General features: G+C 38.4%; 1 protein-coding gene across 5 annotated transcripts in view; it reads left to right on the top strand.

Moving 5' to 3' along the window:
• The window catches only part of APBA1 (amyloid beta precursor protein binding family A member 1), a 290,257-nt gene that overhangs the window by 202,823 nt on the left and 68,220 nt on the right, over positions 1–19,214 (top strand). For all 5 annotated transcript variants that reach the window (XM_031943563.1, XM_031943568.1, XM_031943565.1 and 2 more), the window contains one exon: positions 9,213–10,497. In XM_031943563.1, the coding sequence (XP_031799423.1) occupies positions 9,283–10,497 (1,215 nt within the window). In that variant the 5' untranslated portion in view covers positions 9,213–9,282. The remainder of the gene's footprint in view (positions 1–9,212; positions 10,498–19,214) is intronic.

Raw genomic sequence — 19,214 nt, 5'->3', positions numbered from 1 at the left:
ATAGAGACATGTATTCATTCCAGAGCATCTGAGAACTCAGTGATTTGCTTCTGAGTTACCAACAAACCTTGCTTTTCTCTTAACCTAACTAAGCCTGCTTCATACTTCCCTTGGTAGGGAAGCTCATTTCTTAGTATTTGCCTAATTTCAGTTGAAAAGCAAAAGTGATTAAATTAGCCCTTACTGATTCTTTCCGCTTGCGCATTTCGATACTTATTCTTCCGGGTCACAGGGACTTCTCCACTGAACTCGGCCTGATGGAGTCAGTCAAATAAATTTGTATAGGACTTCACCTAAAGCTCCATGTTTGGACACTAAATGCTATGTACTGCTTTTTAGAGCCCCCAAGTTGGGGTTACAAAACATACTGTTGCTTTCTAAAGCTCCCACACCAGAGTGATTAAATATACCTTCCTAGTGGAAAAGTGATGAGGTGGGACTCCTGAGGATGGTGGGGAAAATGGAGTTCATTTATTTCAAGGACTTTCCCCTTTATATTATATAACAAAAACAACACTGTGCACGTGGGACCACATAAACAGCTTGCTATTATTATTGTACATAGTTTGCCACCTGGTATCACTCTGCTTCAATTCAACACAGGTTGTCACCACCTTCTGACTTCTCAGGAAGGCCAAGAGCCCTTAGGGGAGATGGGGAGCCAAACCAGACATTGTTAGCAGGTTCCCTCTGAGCTGAAGGGTCTTATACCTTACTCAGAGTTTCCCCACTGACTGTGACCCTCTAGCAGGAGCCCTCAAACTATGGCCCGAGGGCCAGATGTGGCAGCTGAGGATGTTTATCCCTCTCACCCAGGGCTATGAAGTTTCTTTATTTAAAGGCCCACAAAACAAAGTTTTTGTTTTTACTATAGTCCGGCCCTCCAACAGTCTGAGAGACAGTGAACTGGCCCCCTATTTTAAAAGTTTGAGGACCCCTGACAGCATGCACCTTTTATTTCTACCAAACTGATCAATTTGCTCTTCTCTGCAAACAAAATTTCACCTCTAGCTTTTGTACAGGTTGTCTGCAACATTCTTTCTCCCTTTCTCAGCTATGGAATACTAGTTCAAGTTTTGGTTCAAGTGACCCTTCCACACAAATCTTTTCCTGATCCTACCAATTGTTAGCATTCCCTAAAGTCTGGGATTTTGTTGTTGTTTATTTTGCAGGCATCTGAAAACTTGTAAATTGAGGAGTTAGGGCAGCTAGGTTAGTTAGCTAGGCATTTTAAAAGAGTACTAGGCCTGGAGTTAGGAGGACCTGAATTTAAATCCTTATTATCATTTTTTACCAATATAATTCTATTTTTCTTGTAGACATAATGGAAACCCATAGTATATTACTAAATTATTTGTTAGGTTTCTTTCTTGTTGACTCTTTTCTATTAATGTGCCAAGGACAGAGATTATCATTTCATAGCTGAGGTTTGCATTTTTGAAGGAAACTATTTGGGAAGGGGAAAGGAGGAAGCTGTAGATATTCACAAAAGACCCTGAGAAGGCACAGGCCTTAGTGGGAAAGGAGGAAGACAGTGAGGGTAAAGGGAATGTTGTTTATAATTCTACATTCAATTCAATGCACTCCTATTCAATTTAACAAAATTCCTTTGAACAATCATTTGGGTTTTTTTCTGTGAAAAGTACACAGGTACCTTTATTTCTGTTATTCTGAATTTTACAAAGACAAATACTTCTATATTGCAAGAACAAGAAAAAGACATTTATGAAATCACAATCTTTTCAATACATATTTTTAATTGAATAAAAATTCATTAAACACACTAGTACTAAAGGAAAAAAAAACCCAGCCTCATACAACTTACTGTGTGATCCTGAGCAAATCACTTAACCTTATTTGCCTCAATTTCTTCATCTATAAAATGAGCTAAAGAAGGAATTTTTTTTTTTATTTTTGCCAAGATTTCAAATGGAGTCACAGGTAGGACTGAACAATGATTGAAAATCAAATTGAGGGGTTAAGGCGAAATTATTTACTTTCAGTTGTTTTATCTTGATTTCTCTGTGGATGTCATTTTATCCTTGAAGGGCCAGAATTTTCTTCACTTTTTGTTTTGTATCCCCAGAATCTGGTAATATATCTGGCACAAAGTGGATCCATAATAAATGCTTTTTTAATTGAATTGGTTTGTTATATTGAAGTAATCCACTGGCCCTCATCACAAATTCCATTAACTCTCCCCAATATTTTATCATCAGTTATGATATCTCTGTCTAAAAACCAGTTCACTATTTCTCCACTTCTTGATACTCCCTGTGGAAATATCATTGTACTCAAATGCTCTCTTTATCAGCTGTCCCCAAAGTTGTGACAATTAATGCTCTTCTAGTTGTATACAGCATCTCTTGGCCTCCTCTCCATATTCCCAACCTTACCAAGTCCCCCACCTAATACTGAAGCAGGTTGTGGTCCCTTTAAGAAACTGTATTTCTTGGTTTGGTCATGTATACTTACTGTGTATCTAATTTATATTTCAATATATTTAACATCTACTGGTCATCCTGCCATCTGGGGGAGGGGGTGGGGAGAAGGAGGGGAAAAATTGGAACAAGAGGTTTGGCAATTGTCAATGCTGTAAAGTTACCCATACATATAACCTGTAAATAAAAGGAAGAAAGAAAGAAAGAAAGAAAGAAAGAAAGAAAGAAAGAAAGAAAGAAAGAAAGAAAGAAAGAAAGAAAGAAAGAAAGAAAGAAAGAAAGAAAGAAAGAAACTGTATTTCCTATTGATTTTGTGATTCCTTTCAGATTCCCAACCCCTCCTGGCTCACACATTATCAGTTCAGGAAGCCAGGGCCTTTGATTCACAAATCCTGGTCAACAGCAACCCTTTGAATTCCAATAGGAGATCTGGGCTTTAATCCCAGCCCCCCGATGCAACTGAGCCAACTTGGGCTCTCTCAGCCCCCATTCTGATGATCTGCTCGGGTTTCCCAACCCCCACCAAGACAAGCAATATAATGAGCTTCCATCAACTAAGATCTTTGCAGATGGACCTTGGCAGTTCCCTTTACTACCAGGTCTTTCTGCCCACTGAGAACTGCATTCTCAGTGCAAAATTCCATTTTCCATAGATCTGCCCGCTGGAATAATATTCTTTTCCAGTGCCATCCTCTCTTTATCCTCACCCATTTCCCTAACGAGACTTTATGCTTCCAATCCCCATAATAAATCTCTTTCATCAATCTAGGTTTTTGGGTCTGTAAATTCTTTTACAGAGAACTTCTGCGCCACCAGAAGGGAGTCCACAAAACTCCCTATCCTTGTGCCGAATCCCAAGGGGTTGCAAGGGAGCTCCATTTGATTCCCTGAACCCCGAACCTGCCATTAGACCTCATTTAACTCCCTGACCACCAGAAACCCTAATTTCATGTGGGTTCACCAAATCCAAACCTCATCAATACGATCCTGGATGTTATCACCAAAAGAACTCATATTCCACACAATACAAGATATCCCAAAAGTCTTAGTTCAGTTCATTTTTTAATCTATCGTTACCAGTTGTAAAGATCCAGGCAACCCTTAATCAAAATCCTAAGATTTTGCTTTTCTCCACTCAGCCATCCAATGTATGCAATGACACTAGATGAAGCAGCACATGACACCACCTTTTTCCAGGAGTATTTTAAACAATTCTGATATTTTCTAAAGAACACTATGTTTAAAAACCCATTTCTTTCTTTCTCCAATTATAGCAGGAGTTCTTGAATTTGCATTTAAAAATAAACATATAAATAATTGTTTTGCTGTAATAGCTTCCTTTGTAATCTAATATAATCTCTTTATGCATCTACTCTAAGGTAATCTCTTTATGCAACAGGTCTCTACCTTCTAATAATATACTGGATTGTTAAAGGGGTCTGTGACACATACACAAAAGTAGTTAAGAGCCCCTGAATTAGAATGATAAACTGTTCCACTTCTTTTTTTCCTTTGTGTCAAAGATTTACCAAACCCATTTCTTGACTTTATACTGATTCTCTTGGCTTTTTTTTTTTAAGTCAAAGTCTAATACCCTGATTTATGCTATTTGGTATTTTTGCAACTATAAGTGCTATTCTTCCTTTGTGAAATAAGTGAATTTGCTTTTGAAGGTTTGTGATATTGCTTACTAGGCAATATATACTAAAGAGTGCATATTTATTCATAGCTATATTGATCATTGAAACTCCATTGCCTCATAGCAGAATTATTGAGGATTAGTAGTTTTTCTGCTCTACATAAGTATTTTCAATCCTCCCTCCCCTTTTTTCCAGAATCTCAAAGGACAGATAAACTTTTGAAGTTTGAAAGGGCCATTGCACTCTAACTTAAGAAAACATTTCTAGTACATTCTCCTGGTAATGGTTAAGCAATTTATTTATCTTAGTAAGTTAACATTTATTATGTCTACTATGTATCAGACAGAAGAGATATAAAAACAGACATAAAACAGTCCTTGTTCTCAAGGAACTCAGTCTAATGGAGAAGATGAAAATCAAACAAGGCAAAAACAGAATAAATAGGAAATGAGCAAAACAGAGAAGGCAGGAGAATTAAGAGAAGTTGGGAAAGGCTTTTAGCTGAAACTTAAAAGAAAATCAGTAGACAGAGATGATAAAGAACATTCCAGACATCGAGGATAGATGGCTGACCATCTAAAGACAGTTCTGGCCCATAACATCTCATTATAGGATTAAAGCAATCATACTGAACCATGCTAAATCAGATAACTATTGTCTCTATCAATTCCATTGATTAGTACCTTGTAAGAATCCTTTGTTTCAAGTTCAGAATTCTGGCCCATAACATGTTCTGAAGTGAATCCCTCTTCTGTTGTCATTTATAAAACATAAGAAACCTCTCTAAATCCCCAGGACAGCTTGCAGTACCCTGCATATTTAATGGACAATGTTTGGCTGTCAAAATAAATAAATAAATAAAGCCCCTTTTTTCCATATAGTCCCCATGAGCCTACAAAACATGAAAGGCATATTATTCTTTTCCCCAATTCTGAAGTTCTGGTATAGGCAAAAAGCTCTGAACCTGGTGGAGAATTAGAATCTCCAATAATTAGCCTACAGTGAGCTTAGAGGCTTCCTTAATTAGAAAGACTATGGTAGCCACTATTCTCAAGCCGGAAGGTCACCCCAAAGACACCAAGTTTATTTGAGAAGTAGTAAAAGGTTTTAAGATAGGGCTAAGGCTGGGGGAGCTTTCAAGGTCTTAAAAAACCTTGGCCTTATCAGGGCCTTGAATAGAATCATAAAGGGGCTTGACAATAACAAAAGTTAGGTATCCAAATTCAACAAAATTCAGCTGTACCTAGGACACTATGCCGCTGTTTCTTAGAAAAAGGTTGCAGAGGTCCTAAAACTTTTTAACTAGGGGGCCAGTTCACTGTCCTTCAGACTGCTGGAGGGCCAGACTATAGTAAGAAACAAAAATTTTGTTTTGTGGGCCTTTAAATAAAGAAACTTCATAGACCTAGGTGAGGGGGATAAACGTCCTCAGTTGCCAAATCTGGCCCGCAGGATGTAGTTTGAGGACCCCTGGTTTAGAGAGTGATAAGATTATCTGCTTCCTCTCTCCCCAGTGAGCAAAGGGGAGATGGGAATTAATTCATGGCCCAAATATTTAACAGACTAATAGGCAAAGTGGACGTTCAGACAAAAAACTCTTATCCCAGAAATCCAGAAAGTTAAGGGTTTTTATGGCAGCAGCCTGAGAAGCATCTTGGGTTGGAATGCAGATCAATGCATTATCTATATACTTGTATTGTGCTCATGGCTTCTCATGACAACTTGCTCTGATTATAGAAATTTGCTATAAAAGGAAAAAGCAGGGACATGATTATAATGGTGTTAAAAATGATCCTTCAGGGCTTCAGCCCAAGAGCACGTATATGACAGGATAAAGCATCCTTAGCTGTTTGACAAGCAATCATGCAGCAACAATTACACCTCATAGCCAGACTCAAGAGTAATCAGGTGGGAAACAAAGAAACAGAACTGGGAAATTGGGTCAGAAGGATCCTACTTTAAGCAGAGACCAAGATCGTCCTCCCAACTCTTGTCCAGATAAGACATCCATCTGTAACCAGTTCAGGAAGGCATCCCTCTGAGGAACTTATGGCCTTTCTCCCAAATGGTGAGTTACTGCTCCATCAGGCAATTATACCCAAATTTGAAACTCAAAACAATATTAGTTACCATCCCAAAAAATTTCATCTCAAAGGCAAATTTCACCTCTCTATATAAAAAAAAAATATATATATATATACCCCCAACAATTTACAAACTATTGTGCATAACCTGTCACATGTTTTTGCAAGACACAGTCAAAACTAGTGCAGGGATGTCAGGTTAAAATTCTGCTTTAGGTACTTCAAAAAAGCTATAGATCATATTTGTTATCATATTCATTAAACAAAGAAACTATTATGTACTTAAATATTAAATAATTATGCTTAAGACAGATGGAGACCTTGGTAAAAATAATCATTTTCAGGGAACTTACAGTTCTAACAACCTCTTAAAAGTTTCTTACATTGCCAAGCAGTAGAATCTTTGCTACAGTATCAAAAATAACTTTGCCTTAAAGCACCATAAACTTACAAAAAACAACAACTAAATATTCAGTTATTAGCACTGTACAAACATAAACTATTCTGTTAAATAATAGAAGCAAATAATGTTAAAGGAATCTCATTTAACCTGGAAGGGGTCCAGGGCAGAGGCTGTTTTCTTGGATACTTGCCCTGTTCTGTAAAGGGTTAGGGAGAAAGAGCTCAAGTCAGGGCATCCCATAATTATTCCCTCATATTCCAACTAATCCAAAATAAAATCATGAAATCATGAGATTTTCAATTCCCAATTTCAGATAACTTACCAAAAAAAAAAAAATTAATCAAAAGTTTTTCAGAAGTGATAACCAAATTATCACATGTATTTTCTTTCTTGTATGGAAATTTCATATTCTATAAAAAGGTTATAATCTGATACACATTAGTTACATTACTTTTGTTTTAAAATTTTAACTTCACAAAACAAAATTTTAAAATTGCATAGAAGGAATAGAACACCTAATGCGAACATGTGACCTCATTAGGTTGAAAAAGTTATCAAAGAAAACCTTGTTTAAACACAGATTTAAATTTCCAGTAGTAATGTTTCAATATTTGCACACAAATTTCTAAGATCTTATTAAACAAATCTAAGATCTTAGTAAACAAATTCACAATTCTAGCACATACTAGGTAATAGTGATTGTTTCATATAATTGCAAATAAGTAAGAGATTCATCATATAAATAAAATACAGAAAAAAAATTTGCATATTCCTGTAAAATCTTCACCTTATATCTCTATTCCACATACAGGTAACAAAATCTAGCTCACAGAACAGACATGACACAGACATTCTGCACAAAGATGCAGACACAGACAAAAATTACATGGAGGACCATCCTTTCCCCACACAAAACAGCAATATCTCATCAAGTGCACTGCCTGGTGGTATTTTAGATTTTTGCTTCACAGATTTGATTTTGGATTGCTCCTTTTCCCTTCCCTTCTGGAGAGAGCAGCTCCAATCTAATGACATGTGATCCTGTAAATTACAAAACCAACTTCTCAAAGTGGATCCCCATGCCTGATGAGGTCGCCCCCAACCAGAAATCACCCAGAGCACCCCTGTTCTGTGCCATTTATCAGGAATTCCTTCTAGCTTACTAGGAGCCACCCCTTTCCTTAGATCACCAAGCCTTAATGACTTCAGGGTCCCATTCAGCCCAAGGGCACTGGCAGTGCTCACACAGTGTTTCTCCTGGATTATGCTTGCACAAGTTACTCTTGCCCTTAGGCTTCTTCAGAAACTTTACTTCTGCTTTCTGTTTTTATCAAGTGCCTCTGTCTTGGGCCCATATTGTGAACAGAGAGGGAGTCTGAAAGTCTGATCTTGAGGACGGTTGGAGAAAACTCAATCTGATGTCTGCCTCATATCAGAACCCCCAGCTATCTCTCTGGGAAGTCATAGATCCTGGACTATCCCCCATTGTCGGTGTGGGATGGGGTGCTAGACCCCACTTATCCAAATTGACTACTCCAAGGCATCTCCAGATACAAAGCATTTATTTAGTCCTTGCAAGAAGAGGGCCAAACACAGGAAACTGAACAGTACAGCTGTGATGTGTGGCTCATGGCGGAAACAAACAAAATGGATTATATAAGCAGAAAAGATTCAAGTACAACCCCCTCCCCCTTCCTGTTGATTTTTAAATTCATTGGATGGATTGAAAAAGAAGTAACCGTTGACCAATGATCAACAAATCCTGTCTACTTCTTAGAGGCCATGTGACTTCCTGAAACTTGGGTCTAAGGTCTGACCTATTCCACCCCAAAATCTTTTTGAAAAATCTTCACCTAGTCCCATTCACCAGCACTTTATATTATTCACCCAACGGTATACTGATAATTAATCTTTGCAATTAAGACTCACATCTAGATTCTCTGAACACAAGTTTCAAGACAAATCCAGTTGGTTGTTCATTGTACCTTGAACCCAGCCCAATACCTGATTTCTTTCAAAATATGAGTTTAAAGATAAAGACCATGGAGATGCTAGTCTTGTATAGCAGCTTTTATAAAAGAATTCACCTCTCTCATCTTTTCTTTCCTTGTCCTGGTTATTTTTCCACTCATGGGATGTGGCCATATTTTCATAAAAAATTATTAACTTCAGAAAAACCTCAGGAAGGAAGATTCAGTGACAGAGATTGCATATGATATTTTTCTCCCCAACACCTATTTCAGGTATTATCTTGTCAATAAGTGGTTCTGGGAAATCAACTAAAGCCAGATAAAGGCAGAAAATGTACAATAAAATGTACAATAAAATAAATGTTAAAACGTAAAAAAAAAAAAAAAAAAAAAAAAAAAGATAAATGAATGCTGTACTGGGAGCTGGTTAAAGAACAATTCAATTCATTTTCCAAAAACATTTATTGTGTTCTGGATACTGTACTAGACACTAGGGGAAATAACAAATACGTACTTCCCACACACACACCTTATAACCAAGGTACTAAAAGTTATTCTTGTTGTTGTTTTACGTTGTTCTGTTGTTGTTGTTTGTCGTTGTTGTTTACCCACTGGTACTTCGCTCTTAATTCCGACTTTATACACACTATTTTCTCTTCCCTCCTCCTTTCCAGACATAGCAATAAAGATGAGAGTGGAGTAAGCGGACAGACATCCCCTTCCGAGCTCTCCCTCCTCCCCACCATGAGCCACGTGGAAGGACCGCCAGATGTGGAGGTGACTGATGAGCCAGGAAGCGGAGAATCTGGAGAAGTGAATGAATCCGTGGAGGCTGATCTGGAGCATCCTGAAGCGGAGGAGGAGCAGCGGCTGCAGCCGCAGCACGCAACTCCGTACCCTGGCGACCCTGTGCAAGGAACACGCGGTCCCCAGCCGGTCCAGGGGCTGGAAGAGGAGGACCGAGGGAGCTCCCTGGCCCGCTCGGCCAGCACGGAGAGCGGCTTCCACAATCACACCGACACGGCTGAAGGGGACATTATCGCCGCTTCGGCTGAGGACGGCTATGACCCCGAGCGGGCCCAGGAGAACGAGGACGAGAGTGCCTATGCCGTGCAATACCGGCCCGAGGCCGAGGAGTACACAGAGAACGCTGAAGCGGAGCACGCCGAGGCCTCTCACCGCCGGAGCCTGCCCAACCACCTGCACTTCCACTCGCTAGAGCACGAAGAGGCCGTGAACGCCGCCTACTCGGGATACGTCTACACTCACCGGCTCTTCCAGCACAGCGAGGACGAGCCCTACGCCGAGCCTTACGCAGACTATGCGGGGCTGCAGGAGCACGTGTACGAGGAGATCGGAGACACGGCTGAGCTTGACAGCCGGGACGGTCTGCGACTGTACCAACGCGAGCGCGAGGAGGTGGACAGCTACCGCAAGGAGGCCCTTGGGGCGCGCCTCCACCACTACGACGAGCGCTCCGATGGAGAGTCTGACAGCCCCGAGAAGGAGGCGGAATTCGCCCCCTACCCACGAATGGATAGCTATGAGCAGGAGGAGGACATCGATCAGATTGTAGCCGAGGTGAAGCAGAGCATGAGCTCCCAGAGCCTCGACAAAGCTGCCGAGGACATGCCTGAGGCCGAGCAGAACTTGGACGGGGCGCCTAGCCCGGAAGATGGCTGTGGAAACGCGGATGAGCTGGGAAGCCCTGGGCAGCCCGCCCCTGTGGGGCCTGGGCCCGCTGTCCTCACGGGCGAGGTAGGGCAGCGTTACAGCAAGGAGAAGAGGGATGCTATCTCCCTGGCCATCAAAGACATTAAGGAAGCCATCGAGGAGGTGAAAACCAGGACCGTCCGTTCGCCTTATACGCCAGATGAGCCAAAAGAGCCCATTTGGGTCATGCGGCAGGACATCAGCCCGACCAGGGACTGTGATGACCAGAGGCCAGCAGATGGAGATGTGAGTATGTAGAGCCTTGGGCAAGGAAGGATTTGTCCAGGGGAAAGAGAGAGAGGGAGAGGACCAAACCAAGATGCCTTATCTTCTCCTGCCACTTCGTTCTGATTAGTGACCATTAACCTCTTCTTGAAGGTTAAGTAATCTTCCTGGGATCTCAAAAATGTTGTTGCATTTTATCCTCCCCTTCTCCCTCAATCCCAATTTTAAATTGGGTGTCTCAATTCAGTTTAAAGAAAACTAAGTAGTTGGGAAGTTGGAATTGGAGCAATCAAGTAACTACTGTCATTAATCTTGAAGGTCATTGGAGGGAGGGAGGAACCAAGACCAAGATGCTCCACCTCTCCAGTTGTCTCATTCTGATTCATGCTTAAATTCATGATCTTTAAAAGCCTTTAAAACCTGCTAAGTGGTGTAGTAGATAGAGCACCAGCCCTGAAATCAGGAGGACCTGAATTCATATGTGGCCTTAGACACTTAACACTTTCTGGCTGTGTGTCCCTGGGCAAGTCACTTAACCCCAAATGCCTCAGGGGAAAAAAAAAAAGCTTGAATTCAATTTCATTTATATCTACATCTTTTGATTGCAGCAAAGTTTATTTCCTAGTGACAGTCTTCTGCTGAGAAAGGCCATTATTGCAAACCAATTGCAGATTTGCAAGTTTTTATTTTTTAAGAGTTACTTAAACCAAAAAGGTATCACTTCCCCCTCCTTTGAGTAACAAATTGCTATTTCCACATCAGATTTCCTATGCTTGAGTGGCCAGATAAGAAATAGTATTTACTTGTACATACATTGTACCTGAGAAGGAGCTGCAACCTCAAAGTAGGGTACAGCACATTCAAAGATGGATGGTGCCATTTTTTTATGTTATGAGTGCCTCAGGTATTCACACAAGGCCCTGAATTATCATTGCAGAAGACAAGGCAGGTGAATCAGGAGCACTAATATAAGAATGTTACAGTATCTCCTTTTAGATTAGGGGAAGGGAGAGGGAGAGGGGAGGAGGGCAGGAATAAAGCATTTTTCAAAGGAAAGAATCAACTCTCCAAGGAGGAAACCCAGGTTATTCAAAAAAGTCAGTTATCATCCTTCTCTGAAACTTGGAAAAACCATCAGAAAGGAAGCACATAAGCTTTTCTATTTTAGAATTTCTAAAATATACCAGCCTAAACTATTAAACATACAGTGACTAGCACAACCATACACATTAAGCTTTTGTGGTTATCTTAATACAAAGTGCACTATAACAATGTGTTCTGGTTTGCTTTTATGAAGAATGGATTCAGGCAATCATAAAAGACTTAGGACATCTGATCCAGTGACCAACCACAAAAGTGGTCAGCAGTGGCCAGTCACCAAAGTGATCAACAGTGGCCAATCACAGTTCCAGATGACTCAATAACAAAATAAGTTTCCACCTCTAGATAGATAAATGTTAGACTCAGATGCTGATTAAGTTTTTTTCATATGTGACCAATTTGGGAATTTTATTTTGGTTGGCTACATGCTTATAATAGATTTTGTTTTTCTTGCTTTCTCAGTGGGGGGCTGATGGGAAGAAGGGAGGGAGAGATATGAACTTGAAAATAAAATTAAGTTGAATTTTTTAAAAACTTAAAAGAATAGATTCAGAAATTTTTAAAGTTGAGTGAGATCTTAGAGATCATCTAAGTTTAATCCTTACATTTTACAGATGAGGAGACTATATTCAGAGAGGTTAAAGTGAATTGTTAAGTTGATCACAAGTGGCAGCCTAACTCCCAGACCAGGATCCTTTTTTAAAAATAGATTTAAGAGTTTTTTTTTTTTCAGTCAACAAACAATCTCATTTCTCTCCCTCTCCCCTCTGTCCACCATTCTCCAGTTGAGAAAGAAAAATCAAGAACACTTTCTACTAACACAGTAACTTCTTTAATGCAAAGGCTCTTAACCTTTCCATGGACCATGGATGCCCTTTGGAAATGCAGTGAAGCTTAAGAACCCTTTCTCAGAATGATTCTTTAAGTGCATAAAATAAAATACAAAGGATTTCAAAGGATTATATTAAAATAGTTATTAAAGTGTTTATGGACAAGTGTGTATATGTATATGTGTAAATGTCAATGTATATATGCACACAAATGTGTTTGTGTCATCTATGTGCATAAACACACACACACACATACCCCAGGTTAAGAACCTCTCCTTTAATGGTTTGATATGAAGTTCCCTTCAGAAAGTATGGTAAATTTATAGGGCATGTGATGATGACTTAAGAAATAAAACTTGAGACCAAGAAATAAAGAAATGATTGAACCATCATTTATAGATGCTTATTATACACTGGTAATTGTCCAAAGCCCTGGAGACACAAATACAAAAATCAAACAAATTCTTTACTCTCAAGGACCTTATATTCTAATTGAGGAAGACTATACATATAGGTGAATGATGACCTGGGAAGGATATTTTGGTATGAAAAGTCACCAACATAATGAGTGGAGCCAAAAGGTAGTTCTTTGATATAAACCTTTCTCTGAATGGTGCCATTGATTTCGATTAATAAGTTCAAGGAGAGACAGGAGAAGGACCAGGAAGATGGGTTAAGGCATTCTTTTTGGCAGAAAGCTGTCCAAAGTAGTGAGAGTAAGGACAACTAGATCTTAGAAGCATAGCATCCAGAGCCAGAAATGGACTTCTGGCTATATTCTAAACATTCAAAAATTTTAAAAATTAATTTGAAACTTTCAATACTCATTTTTAAACCTTTGAATTTGAAACAGCATTTCATCTCATAGCTTCAAAAGAAAATGATGATAACAAGTATTTATATAGTGCTTACAATATGCCAGGTACTTGTTTTACAAACATTATCTCCTTTGATCTTCACAACAACCCATGGAGGTGGATACTATTATTATTATTATCTCTATTTTATAGTTGAGGAAACTGAGGCAAACAGATTAAGTAACTTGCCCAGGATGACCCAGCCAATGATTGTCTGAAACTGAATTTGAATTTGGGTCTCCCTGACTCCAAGCTTACTTAATTTGTTTACCCTTTTAAGACACTATCTGAACCAGAAATTGTCTTTGTTTTCTGTTGGTTTCTTCATTGACATCAAGATTTATTAAGCATTCACTCTCAGTGTGCCATTGTATTATATTTTACAGTTTGTTGTATGGAGAAGGCACAATTCCTGCCAGTAAGGAGTTTCTTTTCTAAAGGAGGAGACTCCTTACTATTTTTCAAGTGAGATCTTGAATTCTGTGGGATTACTATCATTGTAAACTTTTTTACACTTTAATTATGTAAGCATGGTAACACATAAAAGAATTGGTGCCAAAATTTTTAAATGTCCAATCAAGATTTACTCCAGAAAACAATAGAATGTGCAAAAACAATATGGCTAGCCCTTGGATTGGAATTGGACTCTTCCCCTTCTACCAATCAATTAACAAGTATATGTACCAGGCAACTGGGGACATGTACTAAGAATGAAACAGTCCCTACTTACAAGAAGCTTAAATTCCAGTGGGAGAGATGAATATATATATAAATATGTTGAGCATAAATGCAAAATGAATAAATTCAAATATATACAAAATAAGTTGGGAGGGAGGGTGCTAGCAGTTGGACAGCTCAGTGAAGGATTCATGCCTAAGGTGCATTAAAGTAGTTCATTTTGTTGACCTTTTATTAATTATAAATTCCTTTTTTAGTAAAAATCATCATTTTCTTTACTTGAAGCAAATTTCTCTACTTTCCAATGGATTGTGCAAATTAAGCAAATGGAACTAATAGCTTCACAGAATTTAATTGAAAGGAATCTTCAAGATCTAGTCCAAACCCCTCATTTTAAAGGTAATAATCACAGCTGACAATAGAAACATTTTAAGATTTGTAAAACATATCACATGTATTATATAATTTACTCCTCATAACAACCTTATGAGGTAGGAACTACAAATATCATTTTCCCCATTTTGCTGATAAGAAAGGGGCTACTAGATGGCTAAGTGAATTAAATCCAAGACCTAGAGTCAGGAAAACCTAAATTCAAATCCTGCCTCAGACTCATATTGGCTGTTTGACCTTCCGCAAGTCATTTAACCCTGTTTTCTTCAATTTTCCAACCTGAGAAATGAGCCAGAGAAGGAAATGGACAGAACTGAAGTTGCACATGCCTAAAAGCAACTTGGACAGAACTGAAACAACTGAACAAGATTCTAGCCCAAGTTCCCCATAGCCAGAGTTTTTCCAACTTCACTCTATGTTCATTCTTAATGAGATTTACTAAATTCCTGCTGTGGGGTTGAGTGTTATTATTAGCCTAGTTATTATGAATGAAAGTTAAAACTTAAAATATATATTCTCTAAAATTTTTGTTTTAAGCATATCTTGGATATGAGAGAAGGGGAAAATACCCTTTTCTTCAGGTTTGTCCTATTTAAAATCAATCTTTAATCTTCTTTTTCTCAAACGTGAAAGAAAGAGAACTTTAAAAAATATTCAGAGTTGCCTTGTTAACCAAATTAATGACCACATTTGAAACATTGCTAGGAACACATCCCTATTCACTCAGCAAAAAGATTGTGAGTCAATGTGGAACTATGGCATCATTGGAGAAATTGATAATAGCTCTCTCACAGTGCTAATTAGGTTACTTCAACCTTTTTGGGATGGTATTTTAAATTATTGTGCAGCTTGGAAGGGGAGTAGTTTGAAATTTTTTTTCTATGTAAATGATGATGATGATAACTTTGTTCACATTTTTTATAGTATTTTAAGGTTATAAAGCACTCTCTTTACACTAGACCTTCTTGAGATAAAATGTAAATGACTATTATTTCCATTTTGCCAATTTCAAAATTGAGTTACAGAGATCCTTGGTGACTTCAGCTGGATTGTACTTTTGAGGTAGAAATCAAATCCAGCCCTCCTAATTCTAGCTCTCTTTACATTGGTTTCTTTTTGGGAAATTTCTTTTCTAGACTAAAGATAGAAGATATCTATTTATATTATTATTTATTTCTATTTATGTTTTATATATATATGTATATATATTACTTAATTATATATTTACTTTATATATATATATATATATATATAAAACTTACCAAGTTACTTAAATTGTGAATAAATTAATAAATGAAGAAAGGATTTGTAAAGTGTATATAGACCAAGCATGCAAATACAAGACAACACACATTGGCAAAAGTGAGACGGGACAATATAAGATGGAGGAAGTTAGGAAATGGGTTGGTGTGTCTGAGACTGGGCAAAATAAAGTAACAATTTACCAACTAGAGCCTAGAATTCTATGGTGAGATAAGAGTTTTAAAGTGTTTTTTTATTCTCTGAATTGAAGAAGCTTGTTGAAAGTAGACCTCATGCTGAAGAATGAGCATATGGAGTGAGTTGGGGAGTATGGTATATTGGTTCCAGTGTAGCTTGAAGTTAGTGAGATTAGGTCTCATATTGATGTGGCTGATGTAGCAATTGATGATAGGCATCAGATGATGTGCTTTAGGAGAAGCTTCAAAGTTGGGGGTCGACCAATCATGTGAAGAATTCACAATGGCCATTCTCTTTGGCAAAAAGTAGATTTATTTAGGGGAAGAGATTACAGACAAAATAAAAAATACAATAGACATCAGGAATGGTACACTTGGGAGATCATAGACAGTGGCTTTAATAATTAATTCCCTAGTGGTGCCTACCATTTACCAGAAGAAAGGAAACACCATATGAACTTGGGGCATCTCTTTAGCTGGCAAGCTAAGTCCTGAAAGGGATTTAGCACCTTAAAAAAGTTAGTTAGCATATGCAAAAATGTTTGTGGCAGCCCTTTTTGTAGTGGCAAGAAACTAGAAATTAACCATCAGTTGGAGAATGGCTGAATAAGTTATGGTATATGAATGTTATAGAATGTTATTGTTCTATAAGAAACTATCAGCAGGATGATTTCAGAGAGGCCTGAAGGAGAGACTTACATGAACTGATGCTAAGTGAAAGGAGCAGAACCAGGATATAATTGTACACAGTAACAGCAATATTATGCGATGATCAATTCTGATGGATGTGGCTCTTTTCAATAATGAGATGATTCAGGCCAGTTCCAGTGATCTTGTGATGAAGAGAGCCATCTACATCCAGAGAGAGAACAGTGGGAACTGAATGTGAATTACAACATAGCATTTTCACTCTTTTGTTGTTGTTGTTGTTGTTATTTGCTTGCATTTTATTTTCTTTCTCATTTTTTTCCTTTTTGATCTGATTTTTCTTGTGCAGCAAGATATTTGTATAATTATGTATGCATTATATTGGATTTACCATGTTTAATATATATTGGATTACTTGCCATCTAGGGGAAGAGGTGGGAGGAAGAGGGAGAAAATTGGAACACAAAATTTTGCAAGGGTCAATATTGAAAAATTATCCATGCATATGTCTTAAAAATAAAAAAAAATACAAAAAGAAAGAAAAAAGTTAGTTATGAGAAGAAGTGGAGTTGAGAATCGTAGTGAAGGTAGGGGGGTCATCATGTGGCATGGGAAAGAAGGAAGAGGAAAGATATCACAAGGTAGAGTGCCATGCCATGGTGGACTAACCCAAAGGAGGATATTGCATGGCATTTTAAAGTTGGAGAAACTGAGGCAAGATAGAGATTTGAGAGTTTTTAATATTTTATTTGAATTTCTGAGAGGGAGAGATTGTCTGGGGACAAAACAGAATCCATTTCCCCCCCAGAGCTGAATTGGACTTTCGTCTCAAAGAATTCAGCATTGAAAATGAGATTCCAATGATTTTTATATGGCTCTAGTGATCAGGGGAGAGAAAGCAAGGGGGTGAAGTCCGAATACTGGTGAGTGGGAATTTCCAGGAACAGACCATAAATCTGGTTCTGACAGGTTGGGAGGTGAGGACCATAATTTCTGATACATTAGGAGTAAAGAGGTTAGTCAAACTAGAGACAGAAAGTCTGAACAAGAGATTTGCTTACTATCTCTAAGTAACTTATCTGTAATTTATGGTTCTATGGCATGCTAATGGTCAGGGCTCCCACCCCTAATTATCTCAATCCTAATGGTCAGGAAGGGAGGTTGCAACCAGGGGGATTGAGGCAGAACAATTCAAGGAACTGAGGCAGAACAATTTAGGGAAACTGAGGCAGAACAATAAAAGGAAACTGTGGCACAACATGAGCCCTAAACTAGATTTATAGGGAAAATTTAACCTCTGAGATATGACTGGGATTTATGACAGGCCATAACAAAGTGGGACCCAAGATATCCACAGTGGGTGGGCCTCAGGGGTTTGATATAATTTGGATTTCTGACTGGAAAATTTCTCCACAGGGTGGGATCATGGAGCTGAAATTATCACTCTCAAGTGCTTCTCTCTGCCTGACCCAAGGATCAATTTTATCAATTCTCCAGTTTTCTCTCTGCTAACTAAATTCACTATTCAGGACCTTATCAATATCACCTCTCAGACACTTAGTCATTTTTTTTTTTTAACTCTGAGCAAGTTGCTTAACCTCTCTATGCCCCAGTTTCCCTATTGGTAAAAATGAGGCTAATAATAGCACCTACATTATAGGAGAGGAATGATAGTATAGTAAGAAAATTAAGTAAAGCCTTTTGCCTATCTTAAAGCAATGAATCTCTATGTCAACTTTTAGTTTTAGTTTTAACAGCTTTGGCTAATAAGTGGGAGGTAAATCCTTCAAAAAACTTGAAAGATTTGGGAACTGTGAAGAATAAATAAAGAGTTTATTTGGGGGGCATTGAATTTATTCAACAATCACTCAAGAAGCACTTAGTAAGCTCCTAATGTGTATGCTATGCTAGATGTTGAGAATACAAAGACTCTTTGGAATAGTCCCAGCCCTTAAGGAAATTGCATTCCCTAGAGAACAACGTGCCTACCAATAAATATATTTAAGGTCATTTTCTGCTCAAGGCATTAGCAGCTGGAAAAGTCCTCATGTAAATGCAGAGCTTGAGAATATTTGAGGTCTGAAGGGAGTACATGGTGGGAAATGAGTTAAAAGTGGGAAGGACAGCCTATATAAAGGCATGAAGACCAAAATCAGAGTAAGGATCAGCAAGTATGACTGAGCCAAAGAATGCACAAATGATTGTAATGTATAATAAATATAGGAAATTAGATTGAAGTGCAGTTAATAGAGGTCTTTTAAGTACTAAATAGAGAAGGTTATTTTTGATCCAAGACATAAAAGGAAGCCTCTGGAGTTTATTGGGCATGGTCACACCTATACTTTAGGAAAGTTTCTTTGGATATTGTGTGGAAGACTAGATTAGAAAAGGGAGAGAAAAGGGAGGCTACTGCAGTAGTTCAGGTGAGAAGTGACAAGAGCCTGAAAGAGTTGGGCTTCTATGTAACTGGGAAGAAGGGCATGGGTTCCAAAGATATTGTAGAAGTAAGGCTTCTTTAGGGACAGGGAGATGATTCTTAGATCAACAAACATAGGTAGATATATTTAGTCTTAAATAGTAGACAGCATAGTGTGTTAGAGAGCTACCCTTGATGCCAGGAAGAGCTAGGTTGAAGACCTGCTTCTAACATACTACCCTAAGCAATCCTAAAATTTTAATGTGAGGAAAGCTATCATGCTCCTTAAGATTCACCTTATCTTTCCTAGTCCCAAATACACCAAACTAACTTTCTAGCCATTTCCAACCCACCTCCCACCCCTGTCTTATCACTT

Source organism: Sarcophilus harrisii, chromosome 1 (assembly GCF_902635505.1).
Source record: "Sarcophilus harrisii chromosome 1, mSarHar1.11, whole genome shotgun sequence".
Classification (NCBI taxonomy): domain Eukaryota; kingdom Metazoa; phylum Chordata; class Mammalia; order Dasyuromorphia; family Dasyuridae; genus Sarcophilus; species Sarcophilus harrisii.
Note: the sequence above shows the minus strand (reverse complement) of the source record. Positions and strands in the feature narration are given on the sequence as shown.